The sequence below is a fragment of the Pan troglodytes genome, chromosome 6, assembly GCF_028858775.2.
Source record: "Pan troglodytes isolate AG18354 chromosome 6, NHGRI_mPanTro3-v2.0_pri, whole genome shotgun sequence".
Classification (NCBI taxonomy): Eukaryota; Metazoa; Chordata; class Mammalia; order Primates; family Hominidae; genus Pan; species Pan troglodytes.
The window spans coordinates 165286467-165306028 of record NC_072404.2 but is presented as its reverse complement, the minus strand read 5'-3'; the positions used below and the strand labels follow the sequence as shown (position 1 = coordinate 165306028).

General features: G+C 45.8%; 1 protein-coding gene across 20 annotated transcripts in view; it reads left to right on the top strand.

Moving 5' to 3' along the window:
- Positions 1-19562, top strand: part of ACTR3C (actin related protein 3C) — a 340014-nt gene that overhangs the window by 40869 nt on the left and 279583 nt on the right. For 7 of the 20 annotated variants that reach the window (XR_008536303.2, XR_010159053.1, XR_008536302.2 and 4 more), the window contains exon 7: positions 18472-18592. The exons of 11 other annotated variants lie outside the window; for them this stretch is intronic. Coding sequence is in view for 1 of the 9 variants with exons in the window: in XM_063815790.1 (XP_063671860.1) it covers positions 383-442 (60 nt within the window). In the remaining 8 variants the exon portion in view is untranslated. Of the gene's footprint in view, positions 1-382; positions 684-18471; positions 18593-19562 lie in introns of those variants that run through there. 2 more of the 20 variants (XR_010159051.1, XM_063815790.1) reach the window with 2 other exon arrangements.

Genomic DNA, 19562 nt, shown 5'->3' with positions numbered 1-19562 from the left:
TAGAGATGGTGTTTCACCATGTTGCCGAGGCTGGTCTCGAACTCCTGAGCTCAGGCAATCCACCCGCCTTGGCCTCCCAAAGTGCTGGGATTACAGACATGAGCCACCATGCCCGGCCAACTGGAAGTATTTCAGTATTGTAAATATATTTTATTATTATCTGACAAGATATATTTTAAGGTGGACAGTTTTAGCCACAAATATCGATGGAAAGTAAGAGCGGTGCCCTCCCCCATGCTTTCCGTGAATTCCATTGGTTTCGTTTCATGCATATTTGGGTTTGGTGCCAATGTGGTGTCATCACATAGAAGTTAGAGCCCAAAATGGGACAGTCAGATAGAATATGCTCATGTATTATTATGATTTTTTTCAAAATTCTTAGATTTCAGGGAATTTTGCAACCTGGAATGAGGAAAATCTAGTCTATATGATTATTGAGTAAAAAGAAATCCTACTGACAGCCCGAGATGGTGAGCAGGAGGTGATGGGCAATTAGCCTTCCTGCACCTTTAATCAGTCTTTGCTTGAGTGAGTCGCGCCGTCAGCTCAGTGGCATGACTCACTCGCCTTACTCAGACTCAGGTCGCTGAATTGTACAGAGAAGAGAATCAGGCTCAACTGACAGCACTCAGCATTGCGTCACCTGTGCCGTGGAGTACTATGTAGCTTTTAAAAAGAATGAGGTAAATCAATATAAATTCAGATGAAAAGATAGCTATAGTATATATGAAGTGAAAAAGGAACTTGTAAAATTTACATATATTTCATTTTATATAAAATATATAGTTTGCATATTTTTTGAATTATGTATGCTAAACTCTTAAAGTAAATAAAATATCTTTGGGGTGGAATGATGGATAACTTTTACTTTCTCCATTTTGTGTTTTAAAGTTGTTTGAAATTTTACTGTTAAGATTTTTTTATAATTAAAATTTTTTTCTGTTTAGATAACTTTTGTGAGTGTAAACAAATTACAGTTCAGTTTTTGCTGCATATTCTTAAACACTTGTCTAATACAAAGTACAAAGAAAGGGAAACTAAAAAGAGACTGGAGTATGAAAATGAAGAAAGATAGCAGGTCATGTCCTTCCCACTTCAATCCCGCCTGACATGAGCTGTGTCTCCTCATCAGTGAAAGCAGCAGCAGGGAACACTGTTCAGTCTTAATCCCATCATAAAGCAGAGGAAACTGCCAGCAGTTACAGATTGCTCCTCACGGGGTGGGAATTTTCTTGTTTGACAGTTTAGCTCCCTGGACTTTATAGAAGTTTTGGAGCAGAGATGGTCTTGGAGACCATGTAGATGGAGCCCCTTATTTAGTAGATAATGACACTGAGCCCCAGAGTTGGGAAAAGGTGGCGAAAGGCGCCTGGGTTATGTGCTAGGTGAGATCATGTGGCTGCCAAGTGGCACGGTTGGCTTTTAAGCCCGTTTCCCGCATCTTTGAAAACTCATGCTTTTCCCACCGTATCACACTGAAAATTATGTAAAATGCGGAGGGAAGATGATTCTTCTTTTTGTTGCCCGTGCTGGAGTGCAGTGGCGTGATCACAGCTCACTGCAGCCTCGACCTCTCGGGCTCAAGCTATCCTCCTGCTTCAGTCTCCCAAGTAGCTACAGGAACATGCCACCATAGCCAGCAAGATTCTTCTTCAAAGAGGGAAACCCTGTCCCTGACCACTTTGTCACTAGGATAATCATTTCTTCTCTGTGGCTTTCAGAAGGGTGTAGCTTGGCCTGGCTGTCAAGTTTGTGCAGAATAAATCCGGTCTTCCCTCAGCCGTCTTGGTTTTTTCGAACAGGACCTCTCCAGTGTTATGAGTGCCTTGCAAGTGATAGAGAATTCACGTAGGATTGAGAGGTGGAAGGATTGAATGTCCTGGGGCTGGCCATGCTTTCTCGTTTGTCACATAGCTGAACTCTATACCCGGTTGTGGGAAAGGAGAGACACAAAGGAGGTCACCTCCTTTGCCACCTAAGTTAGAGTAGACCAGAATATGTTACGATAAAAATTAATCCAAAATCTCAGTGTTTAGCAGCAAAGGTTTATTTCTTTGCACGTGGTTCACGTCTGGTGTGGTCGGCAGTAGGCTCCACCACCGTGTTGTGGCTGCCCTTCTGGAACACATCGCCTCAGGTCCCCGCTGCCGGGGAGGAGACAGCTGGTGCGCCATTCCACCCCTCCTCCACGGGCCGTCACGTGGGCCAGCCTCCACCGGGCACTGGAAGCGGGAGGGTGATAGAATGTTTGGTGGGCACCACTGCCTCTCCTGTAGCCACGAAGAAAGGGACTTCTTTCCAAAGTATGGGGCTTGATGACTAAGTTGAAGTTTAATATTGAGGCCTAAGAATGCCCGTTTCTGTGCGTTAGCCTGCCAGGTAACAGCTGCTGTAGTGTTTTTTTCCCCATGGTGATATGAGACCGGGAGTTGGCCAACTTTTTCTGTAAAGGGCCAGATGGTGAATCATTTTGGCTCTGCAGGCCGTATGGTCTGTGCTGCATTTATTCAGTTCTGCCAGAGCAGCCGAAGACCGTGTTGAACGACTAGGAGTGGCTGGGTTCCTATAAAGTTTTATTTACAAAAGCAGGAGAGAGCCTGTTGTAGACATGTGAGGAGTTACTTATGAAAGCCTCATTCTAATACTGTCCGGGTTGGCCTGTGATAATTATCTGCGGACCCTCCTCAGGCGGTGCATGTTGAGGCGTGGCCTTTGCTAGTTCCTCAGCAAGTCAGTGCTGCCTTTAGGAAGGACTGTGGAAGAGTCACTGCTGAGCTCTGCTCACAGCCCAGGGTAGAGTCACACACTACTCTAGGGCTCCTGCTGACTTGGTTTCTGGAAGCCGTCAGCCCTCCCAGATGGACTCTCACTGTGTGGGATGGAGGAGGGTCCCTCCAGAAGCAGTGTCTGAGCAGTGAAGCTGCACTGACGAGGTTCGCTCCTGCTCGGTGCACTCCCTGCTACGCTCCCTTCTGTAACTCCTGCTCCTTAGTGCGGTGGAGAGCATGCCCCGAATCGTCTGTGTTAGCAAGTGCACAGATCAGTAGGTCTGTGGGTTTTTAAAAATAATTCTAAAACACTGTTCTGGTTAGAAGACATGCTGCAAATCCTTCTGCAGAGCACGCAGTCGCCTTTCTCTGGACGGCCGCGCATTCCTGTGTCTTAGGGGTGTGCCTTTCCTCTTGGTTCACTATGCAGTGCTTCCAACCTGCTGGGCCACTCTTGCCGGGTAAGACGCCCTCTCTCCAGGAGTGATGGTGCCGATTCCTGACCTCGGCTACCTGTGTGCTTTCACTGGTTCCACAGCCTCATTTGGTCAGCTGTGCTAGCCACATAGACCAACAGAGTGGGTGCCCTGAAGATGCGCTTTTGGCTTCAGAAGAGGTCGTCTCTCTCCCTCTGCCACACCTGCGCCTTGAGGCGCTCGTCTGGGCCAGTGGGGCTTTTTTCTCCTAGCTTTGTTGAAATATAATTTTTAATTTTTATGAGTACTTAATAGGTATATTTTTGAGGTATATTGACAAGTAAAAATTGTGTGTGTGTGTGTGTATATATATATATACACACACACATCAAGAGCAGGAAAATTGTGCATATTTAAGGTGCACAGTGTGATGATTTGATACAGGTATGTACATCGTGGAATGCTTACCACAATCAAGCTAATGAAGACACCCATCACCTCACACAGCTACCTTTTTCAATGTGTGCAGTGAGAATATGTAAGATTCCTCTCTCAGCAGATTTCCACTACACCGTACCCTCTTCCTAACTGTACTCACCGTGCTGGAATTAGGCCTTCAGAGCTTGCCCATCTTCTGACTGCAAGTTTGTTCCCTTTGACGAACATCTCCCCACTCCGCAGCCCCTGGTAACTACCATTCCACTCTCTGCTTCTGTGAGTTTGACTAAAAGTTCAGAATCTTTAAACAAGCAAAACAGTCTTTTTAGATGAAAGTAGCCATCATCTGTCTGATTTTTATTTCCGTCTGACGTAGATGAGAAGGGTATTTACACATCTGCTTCATCTGTTCCGCCTCCAGGAATGACAGGGGTGGGGCCTGCGGGGAAGCCTCCGTGTGAGAGCAGGTGAAAATCAGCCTGGGCCCACCGTGGGCTTCATCCAGGAGCTGTAAAATGGACCGGAGTCTGGGTCCCACCCTGGGAGATTCTGATGTAATTGGGCTTGGGCTGGGTGGAGCCTGGACACCTGGATGGTAAAAGCTTCCCAGGTGACTCTAATGTGCTTCTAACTTGAGAACCGCCATCAGCGCCAGCCCACTCTTGGATCAGCCAGTGTTTAGTAACTTGCACGCTTTACTTGAGGGGGAAGCCAATTTGAATTGCTTTGTAATGTAATGGATGTCTTTCTACTTCTCAGTTCTATTCAGGAGGTACTTGAGTACCTACTAGGTACAAGACACTGTTGTTAAATTAGGGGATTTAAGTATGTACGAGATGATTCGGTTCTTGCCTTCAAGAGCTTATAAAAAAGCTAAAAATACGGAAATAACTCTAATGGGAACCACTACAAGCTAAATGTCATTAAAGTGAATCATGCAAATTATGGTAATTGAGAGAAGGGGCAGATTGCATTTAATTAGAGGGGATCAAGAAAGGCTTTGAGAAGCTGCCATCTGAGCTGAGTCTGAGAGCTTGGCCTGCAGAGCTGGGGGTGGGTGGACAGGCCAGGTGGAGGGAAGATAATGAGCGCAGATAGAAGGAGAGTGGGCAGATGCCTGCGGTGCCTGTTTTGACCACAGCCTACGGTGGTGGGGAAGGTAGTGGGAAACAAACCTAGGAGGGAGGGTGGGGCCAGCAATAAAATATCTTTAGCCTGCTCCAGCAGTCTGGGTCCAGCAGTGGGTTGGGAGTTGTTAAAAACTCTTCATGAAGTTTGTGAAGCAGATGTAAATACATCCTGCTATAGCAAAGGGATTGATTTTTCTGTAACAAATTGCTTGAATTGAATATATATAATTATGTGAATGCATTTTAAACTAGAGAAGCATGTTGCAGGGTAAATGGGTTATAGATATAAAATAAATAAATACTTACTATTGAGAGACAGAGCCTTGCTCTGTCGCCCACGCTGAAGTGCAGTGGTGTGATCACAGCTCACTGCAGTCACCCACGCTGAAGTGCAGTGGTGTGATCACAGCTCACTGCAGTCACCCACGCTGAAGTGCAGTGGTGTGATCACAGCTCACTGCAGTCACCCACGCTGAAGTGCAGTGGTGTGATCACAGCTCATTGCAGTCACCCACGCTGAAATGCAGTGGTGTGATCACAGCTCACTGCAGTCACCCACGCTGAAGTGCAGTGGTGTGATCACAGCTCACTGCAGCCTCGACCTCCTGGGCTCAAGCAGTCCTCCCACCTCAGCCCCTCAAGTAGCTGGAACTACAGGTGTGGGCGACCACTTGCAGCTAATTAAAAATTTTTTTTTGTAGAGTTGAGGTCTTGCTCTCTTGCCCAGGCTGGTCTTAAATGCCTGGCCTTAAGTGATCATCCTGCCTCAGCCCCAAAGCACTGGGATTATAGGCGTGAACCACTGTGCCGGCTCTATTTTTAATTTTTAATGTTTAAGAGTATGTTTAAATACCTTTAATATTTGAAGAGAGAAAATCAGAAAAAAATACATATCATTGGTTTTTTCGTCTTTTCAAATAGGTATTTTATTCAGATGAAGTCCTGGTTGAAGTATAATATGTGAACAGATAAAAAGGTAGCTGCCTGGTTTGGTCAGGCTAGTGGGCAGAGAAGGTTCCAGAGCTCTGCTCTTTTAGCCCCAGTTCCACACTAATATCCCTCATAACTTCTATTTGATGCTTCCTGTTGATAAATCCCCAAATGGCATGATTTTGTCTTAGTGGGAAGGGAAGGCTGATGTTAACAACTGGAAATTGGACATTGACTTGCCCAGCTCACAAGAACATTAAGACACCTGTTGCCGTGGGAGGCTGGTGGAGATGTGGATGGCGGAGCTCTGCCACTGTGGCAACATCAAGTAATGTCAGTGAGCACCTGCAGAGCGCCAGGTCCCACCGCGGGCGCTGAGCAGCCAGGGCATGTCAGGGCTGTGCTGGGAGAGCCGCAAGAGCCTGGGGTGGGCCTCCGTGTGGACAGGAGTGTGAGGATCCGGGTCCGTGCTCTCCAGTGGTGCTCGGAGGTGATGGCAGTGTCTGTCTCTGTGCTGCCCAGGGTGGCCACTGAGCCCCTGAAATGTGACTGGTGTAGCTGAGGAACAGCCTTTTAAACTGTAACTATTGTGAGTTAAAATTGCCATATGTGGCTGACGGCCGTCCTACAGGACGACTCAGATCAACTCAGGTCGGAGGGAAGGCTGGTGTGACCTGGTCAGTGCAGGGAATGCAGCATGGGAGGGGAAGGGTTTTCCAGCAGCAGGATCTGTGTGCAGCACTAGGGTGAAGGAGAGTAGCGCGATCCTGTGGGTCTGGAGGGAATTTAGCCTCCCTGGACCTCATGTTTGAACGTGGGAATGGGGAGTGTGAAGCCTGGGATGTGCTTGGGGCCAGATTACACAGGGCTTATGGGGAAGGCACAGGGGCCAACATTACCAACTGGGGCTCCGAGGAAAGACAGGCCTATCCACCTGGAGGGGCCTCGCATGGAGTTAGATTTTATCCTGAGGGCGTTGATGATTTTCTGCAGGAGTGTAATGTGACCCAACTTAAGTTCTAGAAAAGTGCTTGGGCTGCACCAGGGGATGTGGATTGGAGATGGAGTCTGGATTTAGGAAGGCCACTGTAGAACCACGCGGAGGCAGGACAGTGCCCGTATTGGGAAGTGGCTGTAGGTGGCTCATGGAGGAAGCCGGGAGAGGAGAGAGGCTCCAGAGCATAGGCGAGAGCTTGACAAGGGGGAGGAAAAGGTTCAGGGTTCTTGCTGCTTATCTAGGAGGGTGGGGGGTCATTTATTGACAGGAGATACAGGAGCGGGGCACCCTTCTGAGGCAGCGGAAGACTAGATCTAGTTTGGTGGAGATGTTGAGTTGCATTTGTAGGTTGGAGGCTTTGCAGGTCTGGGCCAGACATAGAGATTTGAGGACCAAAGGTGTGCTCACAGAAATGAAAGGTCTGCAAATGGATGTCACCAAGGGAGAGTAACAGGTGAGGACAAGACGGCCTTAGCCTGAACCAGCAGAAAGGTCAGGCTTTTAAGGATGAGCAGAGAAAGAAGGGCAGAGAGATTGTTAGTCAGGGCTCTTTAGAAACAGAACCAATAGCGGGTATCTCACGATCTCTTTTTCTTTTAAGAGATGGGGTCTTGCTGTGTTGACCAAGCTGGTCTCGAACTCCTGGGCTCGAGCCTCCCAAAGTGCTGGAATTACAGATGTGAGCCACCACACCTGGCCACTATCTCTATCTCTACATTATCTATAAAATGTAAGGAATTGGCTTGCTTTCAGGTTGGCAAGTCCAAAATTTGTAGGAAGGCTGGCAGGCTGGAAACTCAGGCAGAATTCCTTCTCAGGGAAATGAATTCCTTCTCGAGGAAATCTCAGTTTTTGTTCTTGAGACCTTCAGCTGACTGGATGAGGCCCAACCACATTATAGAGGGTCATCTTTCCTTAATGTTGACCACATCCACAAAACACCCTCAGAGCAACACCTCGGTTAGTGTCTGGTTAAATCACTGGGTGCTGTGCCCTGGCCAAGTTGACACACAAAATTAACTGTCACAGAAGTCAAGAAGGAGTCGCCTGAGAAGAGAAAGAAAACTCTAGAAGCCAGGGGGCCCTGTTAAGTGGCACTGAGAGGTCACACAGGATGAGGGTCAAGAGGTAGCCCTTGGGTTCACCACACAGGGGTGAGCAGCCTTGTGAGAGAAGCTGGGCAGAGGCCAAATCACAGCAGTTGCAGGCGGAAGAGGAGGTGGTTAGAGGAAAGAAGACGTGTGGGTAATCCTTGTAAGAAATTTGCCATTAATTGTTATGTCCCTTCCCATCAGGCGGCCGTTGAGGGCTGGACCTGGAGATTGGCTTGGATTTCTCCTAGGACACCGTTGGGTATCATAACAGCCCGTATTTTAGACATAGATTTGTTCAGACTTCGCTGGGATTGCAATCTCTGGGTTCAGTTCAGCAGTAAAAAGCTCCAGTTCCTAAGGAAGTAAAACTTTTCAAGAACACAATATAGAAAGAGCAGGGGCTTCTAATAGGGCTGTCCTCTTAACCTGTGGTGGTCTTTGGCATGTAAATAGCAGGGAGAGGGGAAGGCTTGTCTGTGAGCGGTTCTTTACCTTGCACCTGCAGTTACAGAGGATGGCTGATAGGTGGCACTGTGTGTCTGTTAAATGGAGTTAAGAAGAGAGCCTCTTAGTATTACAGGAATGAAAATTTTTGTTATTTTTAATACCGCATTTGATATTAAGCACTTGCTGTTAATATAGATTTTATTTCCAATCTTTCTGACATAAATTTCAGGAGATGAATGGGTTATGTGTGGCGTTTATAATGGTATGTGCTGTGACATTCTTTTACCAGCATAAAGACAGGGCCTTTCCATCTGCAGAGGTGGTTTAAAATGGAGATTTTTATTTGGCATCATGAAATATACATTTATCCAGCAAGGTAAGGTTGCGGGCTATTGAGAAATTCAGTCGATATAGTGAACTGAGTAAATAGACGGTGGCTGACCCCGGGTGGGAAGCAAGGTGTGCCGTGAGACGGGGTTGAAGGGCGGAGGGTGGTCAGAGGTTCACCGAAGAGAACTTAGACTCTACAGATGAGCAGAGTGCATGATTTCCAATCTAAAATTCATGTTCAATTTAGAAAATTTGAGATGTAAAAAACACTTTTACAAAGGAGAAGTTACTCCTTTGTAGTCGCTGTTTTTGTTTTTTTTTTTTTTTGAGACAGAGTTTTCACTCTTGTCACCCAGCCTGGAGTGCAGTGGTGTAATCTCCAGTGACTGCAACCTCTGCCTCCTGGATTCAAGCAATTCTCCAGCCTCAGCCTCCGAAGTAGCTGGGATTACAGGTGCCCGCCACCACGCCTGGCTGATTTTTGTATTTTTAGTAGAGACGGGGTTTCGCCATGTTGGCTAGGCTGGTCTCGAACTCCTGACCTCAGGTGATCTGCCTGCCTCAGCCTCCCGAAGTGCTGGGATTACAAGTGTGAGCCACTGCGCCCGGTTGTCGCTGTTTATGTTATTACTTCATCTTTCCCTTTTATTTTCATGAACTGTAAATAGGTGGATAGATATGTCCTGTTGTATTTATGTTTCATATGCTATGTATTAACAGCATTATGTTGTGAGCCCTTTCTTAAGCGACTGAAATTCTTTAAAAACATGATTTGTAATGAGGCCTGATGCTCCATGCTGTGTCTGTTTCGATACCAACTCTTTTTTCTGTATTTAGGTTTTTGACAATCTTCTAGCTTAGGTCAAGATTTATTGCATTACCAGGACATGTATGCTTTTCTGGCATAATCTGGCATACACAGGAGTCTGTAACTAATGGTGCTTTTTGAGTCAAATGATTGTGATTTGAGAATCTGCTGGCTTGGACGAAGCAGATACTTTCTGGCTAAAATGCTGACCTGGCTTAGCCAGTTTTTGAATGCGTTTGGATTTCCAGTTGCAGTTCTGAGTGGGCCGTGGGAGGGAATGACTGTGGGCTGGTGTCCGGAAAGTGTCCAGAAGACTGCTGACCGCCAGAACGTCATCCAGGAGATCTGCTGATTTCTCACACTGTATCAAAAGTGATAAGGGATCACTTTGTTTTCTGAATTAAGTGTTTTTTTTTAGAATCGATCATATTGGATTTTGGCTTTTGTGGGAAGCGTTTTGAGCAGTATTATTTTTAGTTTGTCGTGGTTAAGAGTATAGGCGTCAGGGCCAAGCCGCGTGGGTCTCCACGTGGGCTGAGCCGCTTCCTAGCATCGTGACTGCACTCATTCCCCAGCCCCTGCGTCCTCAGGTGCAGGATGGGCCAGGCGTAAGCGTCTCATGGAATTATTAGGTCACCCTTACACAGGCTGAAGTGTAGTGCTTGATATGTGATAGATATTACTACAGACATAACTTGGAGATTTTGTGGGTTCAGTTTCGGACCATCCCAGTGAAGTGAATGGTGCAATGAAGTGAGCCACACACATTTTTTGGTTTCCTGGTGCACATGAAGGCTATGTTTGCACTATATTATGGTTTAAGTGTATAATAGCATTATGTCTAAAAAACCAGTGTACATACCTTCATTTAAAAAATATGTTATTGCTAAAATATGCTGATACAGAGACACGAAGTGAGCGTGTGCTTTTGGGAAAATGGCGCTGACAGACCTGCTTGGTGCTGCTTGGTGCCGTTTCCTCAAACCTTCAGTTGGTAACAAACACATTATGGGCGAAGTGCAATAAATGCCGTCTTCTAGTGAGGCGTCCTGACCACCCTGCTCTAGACTGCACCTCGCGCTTTTTCCCACGTCATTTTGCCCAGCTTTGCTTTATTTTTTTCTCCATAACATTCATCTCCTAATTTGCTATATATTTTAGTTATTTATACTTAATAGTTCTGTCTCCCTACCCGAAACACATCTCAAGAGGGCGACCATTTTGATATGTCAGATTCATTGCTGACCCGTGGTGCTTAGAACACTCCTGGCCCATGCGAGGTGCTCAGTAAATGCTGCTGACCTGGTGAACGAGATGCACGGCAGGCTATGGGGCCTGGGGGGTTTGCGCCCTCACAGAGGAGTCAGGGAAGGAGGGGTTGCCAGGCTGGTGAGGTGGTGAGCGAGGGCTTTCCAGGCACTAGAGACATCCCTCAGAGATGCTCAGAGTCTGCAAGACCACAGAGATGTGGAGGCCGGAGGGCGGGGGTACAGGTTGGGGTGAGACCTGAGGGGCCTTTGTCTGCTGTCTGGGGGGTTTGACTTTAGATTTGAAGACCAACTCTATAATCTTACTGAAAGAAGTATTTCAAAAGTTATGCTCAGTAAATATTTGTTAAACTGCGAAAGTAAACAAACCTTGAGTTCAGAATCTGATTTTAGGAAGTCATGTTAAGCTGGGTGCAGGGGCTCACGCCTCTGTAATCCCATCACTTCGGGAGGCCAAGGCAGAATTGCTTGAGCCCAGGAGTTTGAGACCAGCCTGGGCAACACAGGGAGACCCCATCTATCAAAAAAATTAGCCAGCTGTGGTGGAACGCACCTGTGGTCCCAGCTACTTGGGAGGCTGAGGTGGGAGGATCCCTTGAGCCCAGAAGGTCGAGGCTGCAGTGAGCTGTGATTGCACCACTGTGCTCCAGCCTTAGCGACAAAGGGACACCCTATTTCAAAAAAAAAAAAAGGTTGGTCTGTGCTCTATAAGCAGTGAAATAAAGCAGTCATGTATGCTATTTCTGTCATTACTTTGAAAACAGTATTAGATGAATAGGGCATTTTAAAATGTTTTGTCTGTGCTAGATTCGCTGATGAGAGCTTTCTTTCAGACTGTTGTGTGGGATAATCTGCTGCTTTTCTGTAAGTAAAGGGATTTTATTTTAAAATGTTAAAATGTTATTATTTATGACATCTTTTCTTTATTTCTTAGAAAAATGTTTACTTACTCTTCCTTGTGGAAATTGATTAAGAATGCAGGCCGGCCTTCATGGCTCATGTGTGTAATCCCAGCACTTTAGGGGGCTGAGGAAGGAGGATTGTTTAAGACCAGGAGCTGGAAACCAGCCTGGTTGACATAGCAAGACCCCATCTCTACAAAAGAAAAATTAAAAAAATTAGCTGGATGTGGTGGATGCACCTGTAGTCTCAGCTACTTGGGAGACTGAGGCAGCAGGATTGCTTGAGCCTGGGAGGTGGAGGCTACAGGGAGTTAGGATTGCACCACTGCAGTCCCGCCTGGGTGACAGAGTGAGACCTTGTCTCAAAAAAAAAAAAAAAAACCAAAAAAACACACAAAAAAGACACTATTAGGCTAAATGTGTATATTTCTGAGGTACAGAATTATTAGAGTAAGCGCTGTTGCTTTACTTTGAGATGAGATGGAAAGAATACATTTATTGGTAATTTCACGTTTCTCTTTTTTTCTGCTTTTTCCTCACTCTGAAGGTGAAACAAGCATAGGCGTTAAGAAACCAAAGCAAGTGACGCCTGTAAGCCACATTTAAGCCATCATAGTAGTTCTGGATAGTCACTTGAGTTGAAAAATAATAAGCTCAGACAACGTTTTAATCCTCATAAAAGACTAGTTAGAAAACCAGTTTTACTTTGATGCAAGCAAGCTAGCTAAAGTTAGAGAAGGGGTACTAAGAAAATAAGTGGGGACAGTCTGTTCTCTCCTGATCCCGCCCCTCAGCTGCTTGGGGGACGTCTCCTTGTGTTTAATCTCCCATCAAGACTCCTGCTGAATACATTTTAGGAATGAGAGGCAGACTCTCAACCATGTCATTTTCTCAGAGAATATTGGATTGTGTGTTGGTAATAACAGTACCTGTCACACTGAGAAATGGTTTGTCGTCGGCGTGGCTGAGAGGCTTCGGACCGACTTTGTTGTGGTTTGCTCTCTTATTTATTTCTTATGTTTTCAAGCAGCAGGAAAGGGATGCTGACAGTGTGAGGGGCTGTGAAGCCTGCGAAGTTGGGTCTAGGGCTTTTTCCTTTTCCTTGTATAAAGTAACTTTTAGAATGGAAATAACCCTTCCATTAAACTTTTTCCATTTCATCTGGGCGAGGGGGGAGGTATGCTTTTGTAGTTGAGTGTTAAGACAAGAAAGGTTTTCCTTGGTTTCAGTTACTGTAACACTTAATTTTTGATTTTCTGTTTGTCATGTGCAACATGGTCGTTGGTGGTAAGAATGGGTTCATTTCTTTTCCTCCAAAGGGACTAAGGATCTAGAACCAGAAATACCAGTTGACCCAGCAATCCCATTACTGGGTATATACCCAAAGGACTATAAATCATTCTGCTATAAAGACACATGCACACGTATGTTTATTGCAGCACTGTTCATAATAGCAAAGACTGGGAACCAACCCAAATGCCTATCACTGATAGACTGGATAAACAAAATGTGGCACATATACACCATGGAATACTATGAAGCCATAAAAAAGGATGAGTTCATGTCCTTTGCAGGGACATGGATGAAGCTGGAAACCATCATTCTCAGCAAACTAACACAGCAACAGAAAACCAAACACTGCATGTTCTCACTCGTAAGTGGGAGTTGAACAATGAGAAGACATGGACACAGGGAGGAGAACAGCACACACCCGGGCCTGTTGGTGGGCCTGTTAGGGGAGGGACAGCATTCGGAGAGATGTAGATGACGGGTTGATGGGTGCAGCAAACCACCGTGGCACGTGTATACCTGTGTAACAAACCTGCACGTTCTGCACATGTACCCCAGAACTTAAAGTATAATAATAATTTAAAAAGTAGTCATGCTTCCTCCATTTCCCACTGTGTCAGATGTAGAGGTTTTTACAGCCACTGACCACTTTTTGCTCTATTAGGAGATGGCAAGTCATTTGACGTTGATTGGCCCTCAAGGGCAGGGTTCCACCTCACTGCTTCAGAGTCTTTCTATTTGTCCTGGGGAGACATGCTGTGTTGATGGTGTTGTGTTCTGCTGTGGAGGGGAGTCCACATTATAAGAGGGTTGTTGTTGGATTTTGAAGTATATCCAGAGGAGCGTCCCCAGAACAGCAAGAGTTCCTGAAAAGATGGCCTGTGAGAAATGGTTGAGGGAAGTAGCATTGTTTGACTTGCGACCTGGCAGGGAGCATGAGGCTGTCTTGGGACATGTGATGGGCAGCTAGACGGTGAGCAGTGCCAAGGAAAGAGAGAAACCAGGGCCAGGTGGGTAGCAGATTTCAGCTCAGCACAGGGAGAGCTACTTTACAAATTGCTCTATACAAGGTGGGGTCCGAATTCTGTGTCACAGGAAGGGAGGCAGTGTGGACTGGTGGTTAGAGTGCTGTGCTGAGCACATGGGCTGCAGGGCGGGGGGTGGCGCCCATGTGTGTTGAGTGCGTGGATCCTGCATGGTGGTGAGCATGAGGTCTGCAGGTGTGGATGCCACGTGACCGAGAGCTTCTAGACTGCCAGGTGTGTGTTCTGCCCTGCCTACTGCTTGTTCAGTTGTGTGACTTTGGCAGGTTACTTGATCTCACTGTGCCTCAGCGTCCTTCTCGGCAGAATGGGGATGGGAATAGTACCTGCTTTATCCCATTATTGGCAAGGTGAAAGGAGTTGGTGTGTGGAATTGCCTTCAGCTGTGTCAGGCAGTGCGTAAGCACTGTGATTGTATTCCATGAAATGACTTCAAGTGATATTCTGGAATTGTGCTCCACATCCAGGCCAGGGCAGCAGATTCCTCACCCGCTGCGGCCTCTAGCCGATTGACTTTTCTATTTTTAAAGTTCCCAGGGATTTTGCCTGGTTTCCTTTGCTTTTTTGCCCTGAGCAGCCGCTGCCTTTTGGGACTCCTGCACATCTCGGATTAGCTGCAGAGTGGTACACCACTTCCCCAGTGGCCCTCTTTGCTGGTGTACAGGCACCTTTGGTTTTACTGCTCAGCGCTAACTAGGGCAGGGTTTCTTAGCCTTGGTGCTGTTGACATTTCCATTGTAGGATGTTTAGCAGCATCTCTGGCCTCTACCCACAAAGTGCCAGTAGCACCTTCCCACCCCCACCCAGTCCTGACAATCAAAATCATCTCCAGATGTTGCTTAATGTCCCCTGGAGGCACAATTGTCCCTGATTGAGAACCCGCGCACTAGGGAGAAACATTAGGAGGTTACCAGAGTCCAAGGACTTAATCAGAAATTGTCAGTTATTGTTTCTGGTTCTTGAGTTACTTGCTGGAGTCTTTTTTCCCTTACTGACCCCCTTTATTCCAGAGGGTAGAGCAAATGAAATGCTCCTCGTTCATTCCACGATGCCTGTGGAGGGCCCCTGCTTACCGAGCGCTGTGTGTAGTGGCGGCTTCAGGGAGGAGTGGACAGACGGGGTGTAGACCTGGCCCTGCTCCAGCCTCTGCATGGCCCAGGGCAGAGAGGGCCAAACAAGAGAACCCACTGTGCTTGTCGCCATCCTGCCTTCCCTGGGCCGGTGCTGACGTCATTACCCTCTAATTTCCCCTCAGACCTGCGAGTGGCTTGGTGATGTCTTCACAGATGAGGGCGTGGGAGCCCACGGGTGAGGGGGTTTGCTGCTTGCTTCAGGCCCCAGCACCAGACAGTGGGGGGAGTGTGAGGCCTTTGGGCATCCCCACCTGGCTCCAGGGAGCAGGCTGGGGTCAGATTGTGAAGGGCTCCGAACGCCCTGTCAGAAAAACCGGGTTTCTACTGCTTTGTCTTCTTAAACGCTTGTCTTCTGCTGGGCTCTGCTCCGGCAGTTCCATAGAGCCTGTCACTTAACACTTGTATGTTCCTTTTAGACTGTATTCTACCCTCCACTCTCGCTCTGGCAGGTCCCCCTTGTCCCCTGAAACTTCTGCTGTCGGCGGCGGGGTGAGGGGAAAGAGTTGCAGCCGGGAGTCGGCCCCATGGGTGGTGCAGGACGGCTTAGGGCCGGGCGGTTCAGGGGCTGCTGAAGTACGAGCCAGCTCCCTCGACCTTGTCCTTGGGAGGCGCCGTCCGGGACAGCTCTGCTCTGGCCGGCCTCCCCCAGGACGTGCCCACACAAGGACCTTTCTAACCGCAGGCTGTAGTTCTTCTGTGGATAGAGGTAAAGTTCAGTTCAGTAATTCTAGGCGGAAGCTCAACATGCTGAAAATGAGAGTACTTTGCAGCATTAATGTAGAAACAGTATCTGGGCAGAGCTGGTGGAAGACATGTAGGACGGCAGCCTGCCTGGTGACGCGTGTGCAAGAGACCTCACCAACTCTGCGTTCTTACAGATCCGGAACCCGCTGTGTGTGCCACATCCGTGTAGACAGTGGACGTGGGGATGTATCTGCTGGTAGTTGTCGTGTTCCGAAGCTCAGGCAGGAGCAAAACACGAGTTTTAAACCTGTTATTTGGCCTGGGGCACAGAAGCTCTCGCTTTCTCCCAGAGTTCTCTGTAAAGTGTGTCTGTGTGAAAGAGGACATTTGCCAGTGGGGAGGAGTTGGGCTGGAGGGTGGGGACAACAGGAGTGTATTCAGAGGGCGGAAGGAACAGGGTGGACAGTTACTTTGGGGAGGAGTGAGTAGAGATCAAGGGTTGTTCCTTCTTAAATAGTAAAGGGTTTGTTGAGGTTACTGGTTCACATGAGAATTTCTGAACACAAAGCAAGGCGTGGAACTAGGGTGGGAGCTGGAGTTTGCTTTTAGGAAAGGCCTGGAAGTATAGTGCATATTGTTTTCCTGTTGTCCATAGCAACTAAGGGGGATTAAATGTTAAAAATGTTAAAATAAAATTGGGCGACTTGGCTCAATCTTATGTCCTCACACAGTTACAGAAGACTGAGAAATGAAGAGTTAGAGACTGTACACATTGGCCAAATGTACGCCCTCTTTAGGGCATCTTTCTTCTCATTTAAGTCCCCGATGCCACCTTTTCAGCAAGGCCATTCCTGCCCTCTCAACTCAGAGTGGCCCCTTGCCATCACTTTGTCTTCTGTTGCTCTGTTTAAAAGGTTCAACTTTCAGATATAATTTATATAGAGTCAAATGAACCATTGTAAGTGTACGGTTTGAAAAGATGTGACAAGTTTACATACTTAACGTGATAATCACCACAGTTAAGGTACAGAAGGGAACCATCGCTGGCAGAAGTTCCTCAGCCCCTGCTCCAGGAAGGCACCCATCTGCTTCCTGTCACTGTAGATGGGATTTGATTTCCCGAAGTTTCATATACAGGAGTCCCTTCTTATCCGTGGGGCATGCGTCCCAAGACCCCCAGTGGATGGTTGAAACTGTAGATGGTACCACATCCTCTGTATATGATCTTTTTTTCCTGTAGATACATACTTTTGATAAAGTTTATAAATTAGGCACAGTAAGAGACTAGCAGCAATAACTAATAATAATATGGATCAGTTATAACAGTGTGTTAGCATCACCACTCTCGTGCTGTGGGGCTATTATTAAATAAAGGGAAGGTCACCTGAACTCAAGCACTGTGATGCTGCAGTAGTTGGTCTGACCACTAAGGTGGCTACTGAGTGACTCAGGGCATGTGGCGTATACGGTGTGGACATGCTGGACAAAGAGAAGAGACTCGTGCCCTAAGCGGGACAGAGTGGGACAGCTCGAGATTTCATCATGCTTCTCAGAATGGTGTGCAGTTTAAAACCTACAAAGTGTTTATTTCTGGAATTTTCCATTTAATCTTTTCAGACTGTGGCTGACCACGGGTAACTGACACCGTGGAGCGTGAGCCGCAGATAATGGGGGGCTGCTGGAAATGGAGTGCTCCACGTGTTCTCTGTTTCCGGCTTCCTTCACTCGGTGCTTTTGAGGTGCGCATGTCATTTGACCCTTCTTTCTGCTGGGAGGGCCTCAGCGAGCGACTGTGCCACAAGTCAGCCGTCCCCTGCTGGTGGACATTTGAGTTGTTTCCAGTCTTAGCTATTACAAAAAACCCTGCTATGAACATTGGAAATGTACTCAGTGTCTGCTGAATATGTTTTATTCTCCTTGGGAAGTACCCAGGAGTGCAGTTGCTTTGTTGTATGGTTAAGTTTTTCCAAAGTACTTACAGCATCTACCCTCCCACCAACAGTGTACAAGAGTTGCAGTTGTTCGTCTTAACCCAGACTTGGTGTGTGGTGGATTTAAGCTGTATGATCCTGATGACAAATATTGTTGACTGTCTTTTCCTGTACTTAGCGGTCATTTGTATATTTTCTTCTGTGAAATGTCCGTTTGAATCTTTTGCCCATTTTTAATTGATTTGTTTATTGAGTGACAACTCAATAGTAAGAGTTCTTCAGATATCCTGGATACAAATTCTTTGTCAGATTTATGTGTTGCAGATTTTTTTTCTAGCCTGTGGCTTGTCTTTTCATTTTCTTAGTGGTGGTTTTTGAAGAACAGAAATGTATGGAACCCCATTTATAAACTTTTTTCTTTTATGGTTCATGCTTTTTTATGTGCTAGCTAAGAAATTTTTGCCTACCACAAAATTACGAAGTTTTTAAAAAATGGTTTTTAAAAGAAATTTTGTGCTTTTAGCCCTTACATTTAACTCAGTGATAAATTTTGAGTTAATTTGTGTATATGAAATGAGAAAGTAAATAAATGTTCATCCTCTCACTCCATGGATATCAATTATTCCCACATCATTTGTTGAAGAAGACTGTTATTTCCCTATTGAAGTATCTTGATGACTTTGTCTAAAATCATTTGACCACATATGCATAGCACTGTTTGTATGGTTATGTGAATAAAAGAAATGAATTTATATAATGCCTTTGAAGGAAACTCAAGATCATGTAATAATTCTCAAGTATTATAATAAACATTTATTTTCATACCCTACTGAATAATTTTTTATTAAAAAACCTATTACAGAGACATGACAAGTAATTGCACAGTCTTACCCTGCACTGGACTCTGGACTGGAGAGAAAAAATACCTTAAAGAATATTAATAAATCAAGTAGCAAAATGGGAATAGGAACAGCAGATTAAAGGTCTGTATTAATGTTAAGTTTATGAAGTTGGCAGTTGTACTGTGGTAACGTAAAAGAACATTCTCAGTTTTAGTAAATACACACTAAAGTATTTAGTAGTAAAGGGCCATGATGTATATAAGTTACTCTCAGAGGCTCCCCGCTCCTAGATGTGTGTGCGTGTGGGAGGGGACAGAATAAATGCATGCAAATGATAAATAAAAACACTCTACCAGAAATGTTAACAGTAGGTAAATCTGAATAGTGTATCACTTTTGCTGAGCTTGAAATTCTTTCTAAATTAAAAAATTATTTATTTTTATGTTTTTGAGATGGAGTTGCCCAGGGTGGAGTGTAATGATGCCATCTCGGCTCACTGCAACCTCCGCCTCCCGGGTTCAAGCGATTCTCCTGCCTCAGCCTCCTGAGTAGCTGGGATTACAGGTGTGTGCCACCATGCCCAGCTAATTTGTGTATTTTTAGTAGAGATGGGGTTTCACCATGTTGGCCAGGCTGGTCTCTAACTCCTGACCTCAGGTGATCCGCCTGCCTCGGCCTCCCAAAGTGCTGAGATTACAGGCATGAGCCATCACGCCAGACCTAAAAAACTTTTTTTTAAATAAAATGTTTTTTTAAAAAAATCTATTACATTAATTTGTTGGCTTAATATTTGCCTTTTACATAAAAGTGGAATTTAAATGTATTAAAATAGCCATAATAGTGATTTTTAAAAATCTTGGTTGTTAGGCTTACGTTTATTTGAAATAGAAATTTATCTGAAAACTAAATGGCCATTCTAGATGTAATGGTCATTTACCATTTCAAGAAAAAAGTTTTATGATGATGTCTTCTGTTACAAATTCTTTCTTATTGTCTGAAATCCAGCTCTCAGTTTGGCTGGGTAAACTGGCCTTTTTGAAGTTTTCTGAGGATAAATTTTATCTCTCACTATCTTTTTGGTGACCTAGTTTGATTACAGTGGTAAAAATTA